Source organism: Lithobates pipiens, unplaced genomic scaffold, assembly GCF_037356315.1.
Source record: "Lithobates pipiens isolate NorthernLeopardFrog02 unplaced genomic scaffold, aLitPip1_a1.2 Scaffold_27, whole genome shotgun sequence".
NCBI classification, from domain to species: Eukaryota; Metazoa; Chordata; class Amphibia; order Anura; family Ranidae; genus Lithobates; species Lithobates pipiens.
In genome coordinates this window covers 230,668,351-230,685,168 of record NW_027507788.1, presented here as the reverse complement: position 1 = coordinate 230,685,168, position 16,818 = coordinate 230,668,351, and the positions used below count along the sequence as shown (strand labels likewise).

Here is a 16,818-nt window from a genome sequence, read left to right as displayed (position 1 = left end):
TAGGGGGGGTGTATAATCGATCGTACCCAGAGAAGGTGTAGGGGGGGGTGTATAATCGATCGTACCCGGAGAAGGTGTAGGGGGGGGTGTATAATCGATCGTACCCGGAGAAGGTGTAGGGGGGGTGTATAATCGATCGTACCCGGAGAAGGTGTAGGGGGGGGTGTATAATCGATCGTACCCAGAGAAGGTGTAGGGGGGGGTGTATAATCGATCCTACCCGGAGAAGGTGTAGGGGGGGGTGTATAATCGATCCTACCCGGAGAAGGTGTAGGGGGGGGTGTATAATCGATCGTACCCAGAGAAGGTGTAGGGGGGGGTGTATAATCGATCCTACCCGGAGAAGGTGTAGGGGGGGGGTGTATAATCGATCGTACCCGGAGAAGGTGTAGGGGGTGATATATAATCGATCGTACCCGGGGAAGGTGTAGGGGGTGATATATAATTGATCGTACCCGGAGAAGGTGTAGGGGGGTGATAATCGATCGTACCCGGAGAAGGTGTAGGGGGGGTGTATAATCGATCGTACCCGGAGAAGGTGTAGGGGGGTGGTGTATAATCGATCGTACCCGGAGAAGGTGTAGGGGGGGTGTATAAACGATCGTACCCGGAGAAGGTGTAGGGGGGTGGTGTATAATCGATCGTACCCGGAGAAGGTGTAGGGGGGGGGTGTATAATCGATCGTACCCGGAGAAGGTGTAGGGGGTGGTGTATAATCGATCGTACCCGGAGAAGGTGTAGGGGGGTGGTGTATAATCGATCGTACCCGGAGAAGGTGTAGGGGGTGGTGTATAATCGATCGTACCCGGAGAAGGTGTAGGGGGGTGGTGTATAATCGATCGTACCCGGAGAAGGTGTAGGGGGTGGTGTATAATCGATCGTACCCGGAGAAGGTGTAGGGGGGGTGTATAATCGATCGTACCCGGAGAAGGTGTAGGGGGGGTGTATAATCGATCGTACCCGGAGAAGGTGTAGGGGGTGGTGTATAATCGATCGTACCCGGAGAAGGTGTAGGGGGTGGTGTATAATCGATCGTACCCGGAGAAGGTGTAGGGGGTGGTGTATAATCGATCGTACCCGGAGAAGGTGTAGGGGGTGGTGTATAATCGATCGTACCCGGAGAAGGTGTAGGGGGGTGGTGTATAATCGATCGTACCCGGAGAAGGTGTAGAGGGGGTGTATAATCGATCGTACCCGGAGAAGGTGTAGGGGGGTGATAATCGATCGTACCCGGAGAAGGTGTAGGGGGGTGGTGTATAATCGATCGTACCCGGAGAAGGTGTAGGGGGGGGTGTATAATCGATCGTACCCAGAGAAGGTGTAGGGGGGGGTGTATAATCGATCGTACCCGGAGAAGGTGTAGGGGGGTGGTGTATAATCGATCGTACCCGGAGAAGGTGTAGGGGGGGGTGTATAATCGATCGTACCCGGAGAAGGTGTAGGGGGGTGGTGTATAATCGATCGTACCCGGAGAAGGTGTAGGGGGGGGTGTATAATCGATCGTACCCGGAGAAGGTGTAGGGGGGTGGTGTATAATCGATCGTACCCGGAGAAGGTGTAGGGGGGTGATGTATAAACGATCGTACCCGGAGAAGGTGTAGGGGGGTGATAATCGATCGTACCCGGAGAAGGTGTAGGGGGGTGGTGTATAATCGATCGTACCCGGAGAAGGTGTAGGGGGGGGTGTATAATCGATCGTACCCGGAGAAGGTGTAGGGGGGTGGTGTATAATCGATCGTACCCGGAGAAGGTGTAGGGGGGGTGTATAATCGATCGTACCCAGAGAAGGTGTAGGGGGTGGTGTATAATCGATCGTACCCGGAGAAGGTGTAGGGGGGTGATAATCGATCGTACCCGGAGAAGGTGTAGGGGGGTGATAATCGATCGTACCCAGAGAAGGTGTAGGGGGGGGTGTATAATCGATCGTACCCGGAGAAGGTGTAGGGGGGTGATAATCGATCGTACCCGGAGAAGGTGTAGGGGGGTGATAATCGATCGTACCCGGAGAAGGTGTAGGGGGGGGTGTATAATCGATCGTACCCGGAGAAGGTGTAGGGGGGTGATAATCGATCGTACCCGGAGAAGGTGTAGGGGGGTGATAATCGATCGTACCCGGAGAAGGTGTAGGGGGGTGATAATCGATCGTACCCGGAGAAGGTGTAGGGGGGTGATAATCGATCGTACCCGGAGAAGGTGTAGGGGGGGTGTATAATCGATCGTACCCGGAGAAGGTGTAGGGGGGTGATAATCGATCGTACCCGGAGAAGGTGTAGGGGGTGGTGTATAATCGATCGTACCCGGAGAAGGTGTAGGGGGGGTGTATAATCGATCGTACCCGGAGAAGGTGTAGGGGGGTGGTGTATAATCGATCGTACCCGGAGAAGGTGTAGGGGGGGTGTATAATCGATCGTACCCAGAGAAGGTGTAGGGGGTGGTGTATAATCGATCGTACCCGGAGAAGGTGTAGGGGGGTGATAATCGATCGTACCCAGAGAAGGTGTAGGGGGGGGTGTATAATCGATCGTACCCGGAGAAGGTGTAGGGGGGTGATAATCGATCGTACCCGGAGAAGGTGTAGGGGGGTGATAATCGATCGTACCCGGAGAAGGTGTAGGGGGGGTGTATAATCGATCGTACCCGGAGAAGGTGTAGGGGGGTGATAATCGATCGTACCCGGAGAAGGTGTAGGGGGGTGATAATCGATCGTACCCGGAGAAGGTGTAGGGGGGTGATAATCGATCGTACCCGGAGAAGGTGTAGGGGGGTGATAATCGATCGTACCCGGAGAAGGTGTAGGGGGGTGATAATCGATCGTACCCGGAGAAGGTGTAGGGGGGGTGTATAATCGATCGTACCCGGAGAAGGTGTAGGGGGGTGATAATCGATCGTACCCGGAGAAGGTGTAGGGGGGTGGTGTATAATCGATCGTACCCGGAGAAGGTGTAGGGGGGGTGTATAATCGATCGTACCCGGAGAAGGTGTAGGGGGGTGGTGTATAATCGATCGTACCCGGAGAAGGTGTAGGGGGGGTGTATAATCGATCGTACCCAGAGAAGGTGTAGGGGGTGGTGTATAATCGATCGTACCCGGAGAAGGTGTAGGGGGGTGATAATCGATCGTACCCGGAGAAGGTGTAGGGGGGTGATAATCGATCGTACCCGGAGAAGGTGTAGGGGGGGGTGTATAATCGATCGTACCCGGAGAAGGTGTAGGGGGGTGATAATCGATCGTACCCGGAGAAGGTGTAGGGGGGTGATAATCGATCGTACCCAGAGAAGGTGTAGGGGGGGGTGTATAATCGATCGTACCCGGAGAAGGTGTAGGGGGGTGATAATCGATCGTACCCGGAGAAGGTGTAGGGGGGTGATAATCGATCGTACCCGGAGAAGGTGTGGGTGGCAGCGATGTAGATGAAGTTCTCGTAGTAAAGCTGTTTGCTGTCCTGGAAGTCATTCATGTTGCAGACGATCTCGGAGGATCCGGCCCCTTTCACAGTCAGGGTGATGTAGGGGGGGAGGGGAGGCTCATCCCAGGCGTAGTCCAGAGAGGCGGCCGCCTTCACCTCCGTCCTCAGCCGAGGCTCCGCTACTCCATGCTGCGTGAACACCACAGGGACCTGGACACACAAATCGATCAATGACCTACAGACAATATCGATCAATTTCCTACAGACAAATCGATCAATGTCCTACAGACAAGTCGATCAATGTCCTACAGACAAATCGATCAATGTCCTACAGACAAATCGATCAATGCCCTACAGACAAATCGATCAATGCCCTACAGACAAATCGATCAATGTCCTACACACAAATCGATCAATGTCCTACACACAAATCGATCAATGACCTACACACAAATCGATCAATTTCCTACAGAGAAATCGATCAATGACCTACAGACAAATCGATCAATGCCCTACACACAAATCGATCAATGACCTACACACAAATCGATCAATGACCTACAGACAAATCGATCAATGACCTACAGACAAATCGATCAATGTCCTACAGACAAATCGATCAATGCCCTACAGACAAATCGATCAATGTCCTACAGACAAATCGATCAATGCCCTACAGACAAGTCGATCAATGTCCTACAGACAAATCGATCAATGTCCTACAGACAAATCGATCAATGCCCTACAGACAAATCGATCAATGCCCTACAGACAAATCGATCAATGTCCTACACACAAATCGATCAATGTCCTACACACAAATCGATCAATGACCTACACACAAATCGATCAATTTCCTACAGAGAAATCGATCAATGACCTACAGACAAATCGATCAATGACCTACACACAAATCGATCAATTTCCTACAGAGAAATCGATCAATGACCTACAGACAAATCGATCAATGCCCTACACACAAATCGATCAATGACCTACAGACAAATCGATCAATGCCCTACACACAAATCGATCAATGACCTACAGACAAATCGATCAATGTCCTACAGACAAATCGATCAATGCCCTACAGACAAATCGATCAATGTCCTACAGACAAATCGATCAATGCCCTACACACAAATCGATCAATGCCCTACAGACAAGTCGATCAATGCCCTACACACAAATCGATCAATGCCCTACAGACAAATCGATCAATGCCCTACAGACAAATCGATCAATGCCCTACAGACAAATCGATCAATGCCCTACAGACAAATCGATCAATGCCCTACAGACAAATCGATCAATGCCCTACAGACAAATCGATCAATGCCCTACAGACAAATCGATCAATGCCCTACAGACAAATCGATCAATGCCCTACAGACAAATCGATCAATGCCCTACAGACAAATCGATCAATGTCCTACAGACAAATCGATCAATGCCCTACAGACAAATCGATCAATGACCTACAGACAAATCGATCAATGCCCTACAGACAAATCGATCAATGCCCTACAGACAAATCGATCAATGCCCTACAGACAAATCGATCAATGTCCTACAGACAAATCGATCAATGACCTACAGACAAATCGATCAATGCCCTACACACAAATCGATCAATGTCCTACAGACAAATCGATCAATGCCCTACAGACAAATCGATCAATGACCTACAGACAAATCGATCAATGTCCTACAGACAAATCGATCAATGCCCTACAGACAAATCGATCAATGTCCTACAGACAAATCGATCAATGCCCTACACACAAATCGATCAATTTCCTACAGACAAATCGATCAATGCCCTACAGACAAATCGATCAATGCCCTACAGACAAGTCGATCAATGCCCTACACACAAATCGATCAATGCCCTACAGACAAATCGATCAATGCCCTACAGACAAGTCGATCAATGCCCTACAGACAAGTCGATCAATGCCCTACAGACAAGTCGATCAATGCCCTACAGACAAATCGATCAATGCCCTACAGACAAGTCGATCAATGCCCTACAGACAAGTCGATCAATGCCCTACAGACAAGTCGATCAATGCCCTACAGACAAATCGATCAATGCCCTACAGACAAGTCGATCAATGCCCTACAGACAAGTCGATCAATGTCCTACAGACAAGTCGATCGATGCCCTACAGACAAGGACGGGTTCTTCTATCAGAAGATATTGAACACTTTGTATCGCTGAGTTCACCTTTGAGAAGTTATCCACGCGGAAAGGAGGCGGCATCTCATCCGTGTCACTGAAGGATATGCGGTACGTCGCCCCCTGCAGGGTGATCTCCACTCGCAGGAAGTGACATTTCCCCAAAGTGTCCCTGAGATAAAATAAAGACAATAAGTACGGAATATACGATCCCAGGACACAGAGATTCAATGGGGAGTCAATGGAGATTCAATGGAGATTCAATGGAGAGTCAATGGAGAGTCAATGGAGAGTCAATGGGGAGTCAATGGAGAGTCAATGGGGAGTCAATGGGGAGTCAATGGAGATTCAATGGAGATTCAATGGAGATTCAATGGGGAGTCAATGGAGAGTCAATGGAGATTCAATGGAGATTCAATGGAGATTCAATGGGGAGTCAAAGGAGAGTCAATGGAGAGTCAATGGAGATTCAATGGGGAGTCAATGGGGAGTCAATGGAGATTCAATGGAGAGTCAATGGAGAGTCAATGGAGATTCAATGGAGATTCAATGGAGAGTCAATGGAGATTCAATGGGGAGTCAATGGAGATTCAATGGGGAGTCAATGGGGAGTCAATGGAGAGTCAATGGGGAGTCAATGGGGAGTCAATGGAGATTCAATGGAGAGTCAATGGAGAGTCAATGGAGAGTCAATGGGGAGTCAATGGAGAGTCAATGGAGATTCAATGGAGATTCAATGGGGAGTCAAAGGAGAGTCAATGGAGATTCAATGGAGATTCAATGGGGAGTCAATGGGGAGTCAATGGAGAGTCAATGGAGAGTCAATGGAGATTCAATGGAGATTCAATGGAGAGTCAATGGAGAGTCAATGGAGAGTCAATGGGGAGTCAATGGAGATTCAATGGGGAGTCAATGGGGAGTCAATGGAGAGTCAATGGAGAGTCAATGGGGAGTCAATGGAGATTCAATGGAGAGTCAATGGAGAGTCAATGGAGATTCAATGGAGAGTCAATGGAGAGTCAATGGAGAGTCAATGGAGATTCAATGGGGAGTCAATGGAGAGTCAATGGGGATTCAATGGAGATTCAATGGAGAGTCAATGGAGAGTCAATGGAGAGTCAATGGGGAGTCAATGGAGAGTCAATGGGGAGTCAATGGAGAGTCAATGGGGAGTTAATGGAGAGTCAATGGGGAGTCAATGGGGAGTCAATGGAGATTCAATGGAGAGTCAATGGGGAGTCAATGGAGAGTCAATGGGGAGTCAATGGAGAGTCAATGGGGAGTCAATGGAGAGTCAATGGGGAGTTAATGGAGAGTCAATGGGGAGTCAATGGGGAGTCAATGGAGATTCAATGGAGAGTCAATGGAGAGTCAATGGAGATTCAATGGAGATTCAATGGAGAGTCAATGGAGAGTCAATGGAGAGTCAATGGAGAGTCAATGGGGAGTCAATGGAGAGTCAATGGAGATTCAATGGAGATTCAATGGAGATTCAATGGGGAGTCAATGGAGAGTCAATGGAGATTCAATGGAGATTCAATGGGGAGTCAAAGGAGAGTCAATGGAGAGTCAATGGGGAGTCAATGGAGATTCAATGGAGATTCAATGGAGAGTCAATGGAGATTCAATGGGGAGTCAATGGAGATTCAATGGGGAGTCAATGGAGAGTCAATGGGGAGTCAATGGAGATTCAATGGAGATTCAATGGAGAGTCAATGGAGAGTCAATGGAGATTCAATGGAGAGTCAATGGGGAGTCAATGGAGAGTCAATGGAGATTCAATGGAGATTCAATGGGGAGTCAAAGGAGAGTCAATGGAGATTCAATGGAGATTCAATGGGGAGTCAATGGGGAGTCAATGGAGAGTCAATGGAGAGTCAATGGAGAGTCAATGGAGATTCAATGGAGATTCAATGGAGAGTCAATGGAGATTCAATGGGGAGTCAATGGAGATTCAATGGGGAGTCAATGGGGAGTCAATGGAGAGTCAATGGAGAGTCAATGGGGAGTCAATGGAGATTCAATGGAGAGTCAATGGAGAGTCAATGGAGATTCAATGGAGAGTCAATGGAGAGTCAATGGAGAGTCAATGGAGATTCAATGGGGAGTCAATGGAGAGTCAATGGAGATTCAATGGAGAGTCAATGGAGAGTCAATGGAGATTCAATGGGGAGTCAATGGGGAGTCAATGGAGATTCAATGGGGAGTCAATGGAGAGTCAATGGGGAGTCAATGGAGATTCAATGGAGAGTCAATGGGGAGTCAATGGAGATTCAATGGGGAGTCAATGGGGAGTCAATGGAGATTCAATGGAGATTCAATGGGGAGTCAATGGAGAGTCAATGGAGAGTCAATGGGGAGTCAATGGGGAGTCAATGGAGAGTCAATGGGGAGTCAATGGAGAGTCAATGGGGAGTCAATGGAGAGTCAATGGAGAGTCAATGGAGAGTCAATGGGGAGTTAATGGAGAGTCAATGGGGAGTCAATGGAGATTCAATGGAGAGTCAATGGAGAGTCAATGGAGAGTCAATGGGGAGTCAATGGGGAGTCAATGGAGAGTCAATGGAGAGTCAATGGGGAGTCAATGGGGAGTCAATGGGGAGTCAATGGAGAGTCAATGGAGAGTCAATGGGGAGTCAATGGAGAGTCAATGGGGAGTCAATGGGGAGTCAATGGAGAGTCAATGGAGAGTCAATGGGGAGTCAATGGGGAGTCAATGGGGAGTCAATGGAGAGTCAATGGAGAGTCAATGGGGAGTCAATGGAGAGTCAATGGTGTGAAGTTATTATTTACCTCCCCTCTCCCCCCCCCCCCCCATCCTGACACAACAAAAGCTCCCATCCCCCGTCTATTCTATTACTATCATTTTATTCATTTTTGGTTACAATTCACGATTTCTCAGACATGTAATATTTCATGTCAGCCAATAGAAATTCCCATTTCCCCGACAACCACAAAACCCAACATCTGATTGGCAGCTGTGAGATCATCCGCTCCGCACGCAGGAAGTGCCCCCCCTCCCCCCTATACCAGTACTACCAGTATCCCTATACCAGTACTACCAGTACCCCTATACCAGTACCCCTATACCAGTACTACCAGTACCCCTATAGCAGTACCCCTATACCAGTACTACCAGTACCCCTATACCAGTACTACCAGTACCCCTATAGCAGTACCCCTATACCAGTACTACCAGTACCCCTATAGCAGTACCCCTATACCAGTACTACCAGTACCCCTATACCAGTACTACCAGTACCCCTATACCAGTATCCCTATACCAGTACTACCAGTACCCCTATACCAGTACTACCAGTACCCCTATACCAGTACCCCTATACCAGTACTACCAGTACCCCTATACCAGTATCCCTATACCAGTACTACCAGTACCCCTATACCAGTATCCCTATACCAGTACCCCTATACCAGTACTACCAGTACCCCTATACCAGTACCCCTATACCAGTATCCCTATACCAGTACTACCAGTACCCCTATACCAGTACTACCAGTACCCCTATACCAGTACCCCTATACCAGTATCCCTATACCAGTACTACCAGTACCCCTATACCAGTATCCCTATACCAGTACTACCAGTACCCCTATACCAGTACTACCAGTACCCCTATACCAGTATCCCTATACCAGTACTACCAGTACCCCTATACCAGTATCCCTATACCAGTACTACCAGTACCCCTATACCAGTACTACCAGTACCCCTATACCAGTACTACCAGTACCCCTATACCAGTACTACCAGTACCCCTATACCAGTATCCCTATACCAGTACTACCAGTACCCCTATACCAGTATCCCTATACCAGTACTACCAGTACCCCTATACCAGTATCCCTATACCAGTACTACCAGTACCCCTATACCAGTGTCCCTATACCAGTACCCCTATACCAGTACTACCAGTACCCCTATACCAGTACTACCAGTACCCCTATACCAGTATCCCTATACCAGTACTACCAGTACCCCTATACCAGTATCCCTATACCAGTACCCCTATACCAGTACTACCAGTACCCCTATACCAGTACTACCAGTACCCCTATACCAGTACTACCAGTACCCCTATACCAGTACTACCAGTACCCCTATACCAGTACCCCTATACCAGTACTACCAGTACCCCTATACCAGTACCCCTATACCAGTATCCCTATACCAGTACCCCTATACCAGTACCCCTATACCAGTACTACCAGTACCCCTATACCAGTACTACCAGTACCCCTATAGCAGTACCCCTATACCAGTACTACCAGTACCCCTATACCAGTACTACCAGTACCCCTATACCAGTATCCCTATACCAGTACTACCAGTACCCCTATACCAGTACTACCAGTACCCCTATACCAGTATCCCTATACCAGTACTACCAGTACCCCTATACCAGTATCCCTATACCAGTACCCCTATACCAGTACTACCAGTACCCCTATACCAGTATCCCTATACCAGTACTACCAGTACCCCTATACCAATATCCCTATACCAGTACTACCAGTACCCCTATAGCAGTACTACCAGTACCCCTATACCAGTACTACCAGTACCCCTATACCAGTACCCCTATACCAGTATCCCTATACCAGTACTACCAGTACCCCTATACCAGTATCCCTATACCAGTACTACCAGTACCCCTATACCAGTACTACCAGTACCCCTATACCAGTATCCCTATACCAGTACTACCAGTACCCCTATACCAGTACTACCAGTACCCCTATACCAGTACTACCAGTACCCCTATACCAGTATCCCTATACCAGTACTACCAGTACCCCTATACCAGTATCCCTATACCAGTACTACCAGTACCCCTATACCAGTACTACCAGTACCCCTATACCAGTATCCCTATACCAGTACTACCAGTACCCCTATACCAGTGTGCCTATACCAGTACCCCTATACCAGTACTACCAGTACCCCTATACCAGTACTACCAGTACCCCTATACCAGTATCCCTATACCAGTATCCCTATACCAGTACCCCTATACCAGTATCCCTATACCAGTACTACCAGTACCCCTATACCAGTATCCCTATACCAGTACTACCAGTACCCCTATACCAGTATCCCTATACCAGTACCCCTATACCAGTACTACCAGTACCCCTATACCAGTATCCCTATACCAGTACTACCAGTACCCCTATACCAGTATCCCTATACCAGTACCCCTATACCAGTACTACCAGTACTCCTATACCAGTATCCCTATACCAGTACTACCAGTACCCCTATACCAGTATCCCTATACCAGTACTACCAGTACCCCTATACCAGTACTACCAGTATCCCTATACCAGTACCCCTATACCAGTACCCCTATACCAGTATCACATCCCACCGAGAGAACTAGAGTCCTCCTTCCTCAAAATCTGCATGTATGACCAATACCCCTACACCAGTACTACCAGTACTCCGACACCAGTACTACCAGTACTCCGACACCAGTACTACCAGTACCCCTACACCAGTACTACCAGTACCCCTACACCAGTACTACCAGTACCCCTACACCAGTACTACCAGTACTCCGACACCAGTACTACCAGTACCCCTACACCAGTACTACCAGTACCCCTACACCAGTACTACCAGTACTCCGACACCAGTACTACCAGTACCCCTACACCAGTACTACCAGTACTCCGACACCAGTTCTATACCAGCGTCACATGATACTTTCCAATCGGAATGTCTGCTTAATGTTATTAAATTTGTTTTTAGGGTTACAGAGATTTAATGCTAGGAAGAGGAGAGGAGAATGCGGCCCGGTGTAGAGGTTGGGGGGGGCACACAGGAGAGCAGAGAGGGAACACCGGTATACACTCAGTATATACAGTACCTACCTCATGTTGATATGGAAGGAATTGTTCTTATTGACCTCGAAGCCCCCGGACCAGGTACAGTTGGGGACATCCATGAGTCGGACGCACAGCAGCTGGTCATAGTCATTTCTGGGCCAATGGAACACCACGCTGGACCCGGGGAGGGTGGAGATGTAGCCATTGGGATTGCTTGTCCCCTGGATGGAAAGAACAGATCGGTACATTGGGGAGAAACTCGGGAGCCAGACTGGGATGTCCTCATCATTGCAGGTCCACTTACCTGTCCTCTGGCAAACTCTCTTTGGGCAAAGGCCAGCTTGTGAGAAGATTTGTTGATCAGCAGGTAGCGGGGGGCGAAGGTGACCATACAGGTGTCTATGTACCGCCCTCGGCCTTTCTTTACATCAATGCCTAGGAGGAAGGTAGGTACAGACAGGTAGGTACAGACAGTAATGGGGCATGTGGAGGAGTGAGGCCGGCCGCCAGCGAGCCGCATGAGGAATCGCTAATATTTCTTGGCAGCTCCATGATTTCTTACATTGCAACCGATTGATAGCTAACCTATTCCTGCGTTAGATGTAACTGATTAGTGTTGGTATATAAAGGTAAGTGGACTCAGTATATACAGGATGTGACAAAAGTAAGTACACCCCCAGTCACTTTTTTCCTCTCTTTTCATGTGACAACACTGAAGAAATGACACTTGTCTACAATGTAAAGTAGTGAGTGTACAGCTTGTATAACAGTGTAAATTTCCTGTCCCCTCAAAATAACTCAACACACAGCCATTAATGTCTAAACCGCTGGCAACAAAAGTCAGTACACCCCTAAGTGAAAATCTCCAAATTGGGCCCAAAAGTGTGAATATTTTGTGTGGCCGCCATTATTTTCCAGCACTGCCTTCACCCTCTTGGGCATGGAGGTCACCAGAGCTTCACAGGTCACCACTGGAGTCCTCTCCCCCTCCCCCACGAGGACATCACAGAGCTGGTGGATGTTGGAGACCTTCCCCTCCTCCACCTTCTCTCTGAGGATCCCCCACAGATGATCAATAGGGTTTAGGTCTGGAGACATGCTTGGCCAGTCCATCACCTTTACCCTCAGCTTCTTTAGCAAGGCAGTGGTGGTGTTGGAGGTGTGTTTGGGGTGGTTATCATGTTGGAATACTGCCCTGCGGTCCAGTCTCTGAAGGGAGGGGATCATGCTCTGCTTCAGTATGTCACAGTACATGTTGGCATTCATGGTCCCCTCAATGATCTGTAGCCCCCCAGTGCCGGCAGCACTCATGCAGCCCCAGACCATGACACCCCCACCACCATGCCTGACTGTAGACAAGACACACTTGTCTTTGTCCTCCTCACCTGGTTGCCCCCACACACGCTTGTCACCATCTGACACCAAATACCTTTATCTTGGTCTCATCAGACCACAGGACATGGTTCCAGTAATCCATCTCCTTAGTCTGCTTGTCTTCAGAAAACTGTTTGTGGTCTTTCTTGTGCATCATCTTTAGAAGAGGCTTCCTTCTGGGATGACAGCCATGCAGACCAATTTGATGCAGTGTGCGGCGTATGGTCTGAGCACTGACAGGCTGACCCCCCCACCCCTACAACCTCTGCAGCAATGCTGGCAGCACTCATACGTCTATTTCCCAAAGACAACCTCTGGATATGACGCTGATCACGTGACCTCAACTTCTTTGGTGGACCATGGCGAGGCCTGTTCTGAGGGGAACCTGTCCTGTTATACCGCTGTATGGTCTTGGTCACCGTGCTGCAGCTCAGTTTCAGGGTCTTGGCAATCTTCTTATAGCCTAGGCCAGTGATGGTGAACCTTGGCACTCCAGATGTTTTGGAACTACATTTCCCATGATGCTCATGCACTCTGCTGTGTAGTTGAGCAGCATGCGAAATGTAGTTCCAAAACATCTGGGGTGCCAAGGTTCGCCATCACTGGCCTAGGCCATCTTTATGTAGAGCAACAATTCTTATCTTCAGATCCTCAGAGAGTTCTTTGCCATGAGGTGCCATGTTGTACTTCCAGTGACCAGTATGAGAGTGAGAGCGATAACACCAAATTTATCACACCTGCTCCCCATTCACACCTGAGATCTTGTAACACTAACGAGTCACATGACACCGGGGGAGGGAAAATGGCTAATTGGGCCCAATTTGGAGATTTTCACTTAGGGGTGTACTGACTTTTGTTGCCAGCGTGTGGGGATCTATGTGATCAGATATGAGGGTGTGGGGGTCTATGTGATCAGATATGAGGGTGTGGGGATCTGTGTGATCAGATATGAGGGTGTGGGGATCTATGTGATCAGGTATGAGGATCTATGTGATCAGATATGAGGGTGTGGGGATCTGTGTGATCAGATATGAGGGTGTGGGGATCTGTGTGATCAGATATGAGGGTGTGGGGATCTGTGTGATCAGGTATGAGGGTGTGGGGATCTATGTGATCAGATATGAGGGTGTGGGGATCTGTGTGATCAGATATGAGGGTGTGGGGATCTATGTGATCAGATATGAGGGTGTGGGGATCTGTGTGATCAGATATGAGGGTGTGGGGATCTATGTGATCAGATATGAGGGTGTGGGGATCTATGTGATCAGATATGAGGGTGTGGGGATCTGTGTGATCAGATATGAGGGTGTGGGGATCTATGTGATCAGATATGAGGGTGTGGGGATCTATGTGATCAGATATGAGGGTGTGGGGATCTATGTGATCAGATATGAGGGTGTGGGGATCTATGTGATCAGATATGAGGGTGTGGGGATCTGTGTGATCAGATATGAGGGTGTGGGGATCTATGTGATCAGATATGAGGGTGTGGGGATCTGTGTGATCAGATATGAGGGTGTGGGGATCTGTGTGATCAGATATGAGGGTGTGGGGATCTATGTGATCAGATATGAGGGTGTGGGGATCTATGTGATCAGATATGAGGGTGTGGGGATCTATGTGATCAGATATGAGGGTGTGGGGATCTGTGTGATCAGATATGAGGGTGTGGGGATCTATGTGATCAGATATGAGGGTGTGGGGATCTGTGTGATCAGATATGAGGGTGTGGGGATCTGTGTGATCAGATATGAGGGTGTGGGGATCTATGTGATCAGATATGAGGGTGTGGGGATCTATGTGATCAGATATGGGGGTGTGGGGATCTATGGGATCAGATATGAGGGTTTGGGGGATCTATGTGATCAGATATGAGGGTTTGGGGGATCTATGTGATCAGATATGAGGGTGTGGGGATATATCATTGTATCTGCGGTTATTGATGGGGGAGAGTTTAGAGAGAGCGGGGGATGGTACCTATATTGTAGATGAGTCCCGGTCGGTTCCCTTGTTGGATCACTTTTAGGGCTCTCACTCCACTTCCACCATCCAAAGAGAATCCCTGACACCATCCCGGTATTCCATCCGGATGAATCCCTTTCCCGACTCTCATCGTACATCTGCAGGGAGAACAAAGTCATGGACACGGATCCGGAAATATTCCAGAACAAAACCTAATCTAATAAAACATTTAGTTTTGATTCACACCAATTTCATTGTGGCTTCTGATTTCATACAACAGAAGTCTATGTAAGTCACAATGAAATCAGCAAACCGTAATACAGGAAGCTTTTTCATAATCACTGCGACACGAGTTGTGGGAAACAGGTCCAACAGGCCGGGGAGAGAGAGGTCCGCCCGCAGCCGGGGGGGAGAGAGAGAGGTCCGCCCGCAGCCGGGGGGGAGAAAGAGAGGTCCGCCCGCAGCCGGGGGGGGAGAGAGAGAGGTCCGCCCGCAGCCGGGGGGAGAGAGAGAGGTCCGCCCGCAGCCGGGGGGAGAGAGAGAGGTCCGCCCGCAGCCGAGGGGGGAGTTGTCCGCAGCCGAGGGAGAGAGGTCCAGAGAGAGAGAGAGGGAGAGAGAGGTCCAGAGAGAGAGAGGGAGAGAGAGGTCCAGAGAGAGAGAGGGAGAGAGAGGTCCAGAGAGAGAGAGGGAGAGAGAGGTCCAGAGAGAGAGGTCCAGAGAGAGAGGTCCAGAGAGAGTGAGGGAGAGAGAGAGAGAGAGAGGTCCACAGAGAGAGGTCCAGAGAGAGAGGGAGAGAGAGGTCCAGAGAGAGTGAGGGAGAGAGAGTGAGGGAGAGAGAGGGAGGGAGAGAGAGGGAGGGAGAGAGAGGTCCAAAGAGAGAGGTCCAGAGAGAGTGAGGGAGAGAGAGGTCCAGAGAGAGAGAGGGAGAGGGAGAGGGAGGGAGGGAGAGAGAGGTCCAGAGAGAGTGAGGGAGAGAGAGTGAGGGAGAGAGAGTGAGGGAGAGAGTGAGGGAGAGAGAGGGAGGGAGAGAGAGGTCCAGAGAGAGTGAGGGAGAGAGAGGGAGTGAGGGAGAGAGAGGTCCAGAGAGAGAGGTCCAGAGAGAGTGAGGGAGAGAGAGAGAGAGAGGTCCACAGAGAGAGGTCCAGAGAGAGTGAGGGAGAGAGAGGGAGGGAGAGAGAGGGAGGGAGAGAGAGGTCCAGAGAGTGAGGGAGAGAGAGGTCCAGAGAGTGAGGGAGAGAGAGGGAGAGAGGGAGAGAGAGGTCCAGAGAGAGAGGGAGAGAGAGGTCCAGAGAGAGAGGGAGAGAGAGGTCCAGAGAGAGAGGGAGAGAGAGGTCCAGAGAGAGAGGGAGAGAGAGGTCCGCAGCCGAGAGAGAGAGGTCAGCAGCCGAGAGAGAGAGGTCAGCAGCCGAGAGAGAGAGGTCAGCAGCCGAGAGAGAGAGGTCAGCAGCCGAGAGAGAGAGGTCAGCAGCCGAGAGAGAGAGGTCAGCAGCCGAGAGAGAGAGGTCAGCAGCAGAGAGAGAGAGGGAGAGAGAGAGAGATCAGCAGCAGCAGAGAGAGAGAGGGAGAGAGAGAGAGAGAGATCAGCAGCAGCAGAGAGAGAGATCAGCAGCAGCAGAGAGAGAGATCAGCAGCAGCAGCAGAGAGAGAGATCAGCAGCAGCAGCAGAGAGAGAGATCAGCAGCAGCAGCAGAGAGAGAGATCAGCAGCAGCAGCAGAGAGAGAGATCAGCAGCAGCAGCAGAGAGAGAGATCAGCAGCAGCAGCAGAGAGAGAGATCAGCAGCAGCAGCAGAGAGAGAGATCAGCAGCAGCAGCAGAGAGAGAGATCAGCAGCAGCAGCAGAGAGAGGTCCGCAGCAGAGAGAGAGAGAGAGAGAGAGAGAGGTCCGCAGCAGAGAGAGAGAGAGAGAGAGAGAGAGAGAGAGAGGTCCGCAGCAGAGAGAGAGAGAGAGAGAGAGAGAGAGGTCCGCAGCAGAGAGAGAGAGAGAGAGAGAGAGAGAGAGAGGTCCGCAGCAGAGAGAGAGAGAGAGAGAGAGAGAGAGGTCCG

General features: G+C 49.8%; 1 protein-coding gene across 1 annotated transcript in view; it reads right to left on the bottom strand.

Moving 5' to 3' along the window:
* VPS13D (vacuolar protein sorting 13 homolog D) overlaps positions 1-16,818 on the bottom strand; it is a gene marked incomplete in the record, with an annotated part of 334,001 nt that overhangs the window by 170,049 nt on the left and 147,134 nt on the right. The window contains 5 exon segments of the mRNA XM_077455954.1: positions 3,381-3,616; positions 5,637-5,760; positions 11,484-11,659; positions 11,743-11,873; positions 14,790-14,932. Coding sequence (XP_077312080.1) covers positions 3,381-3,616; positions 5,637-5,760; positions 11,484-11,659; positions 11,743-11,873; positions 14,790-14,932 — 810 coding nt within the window.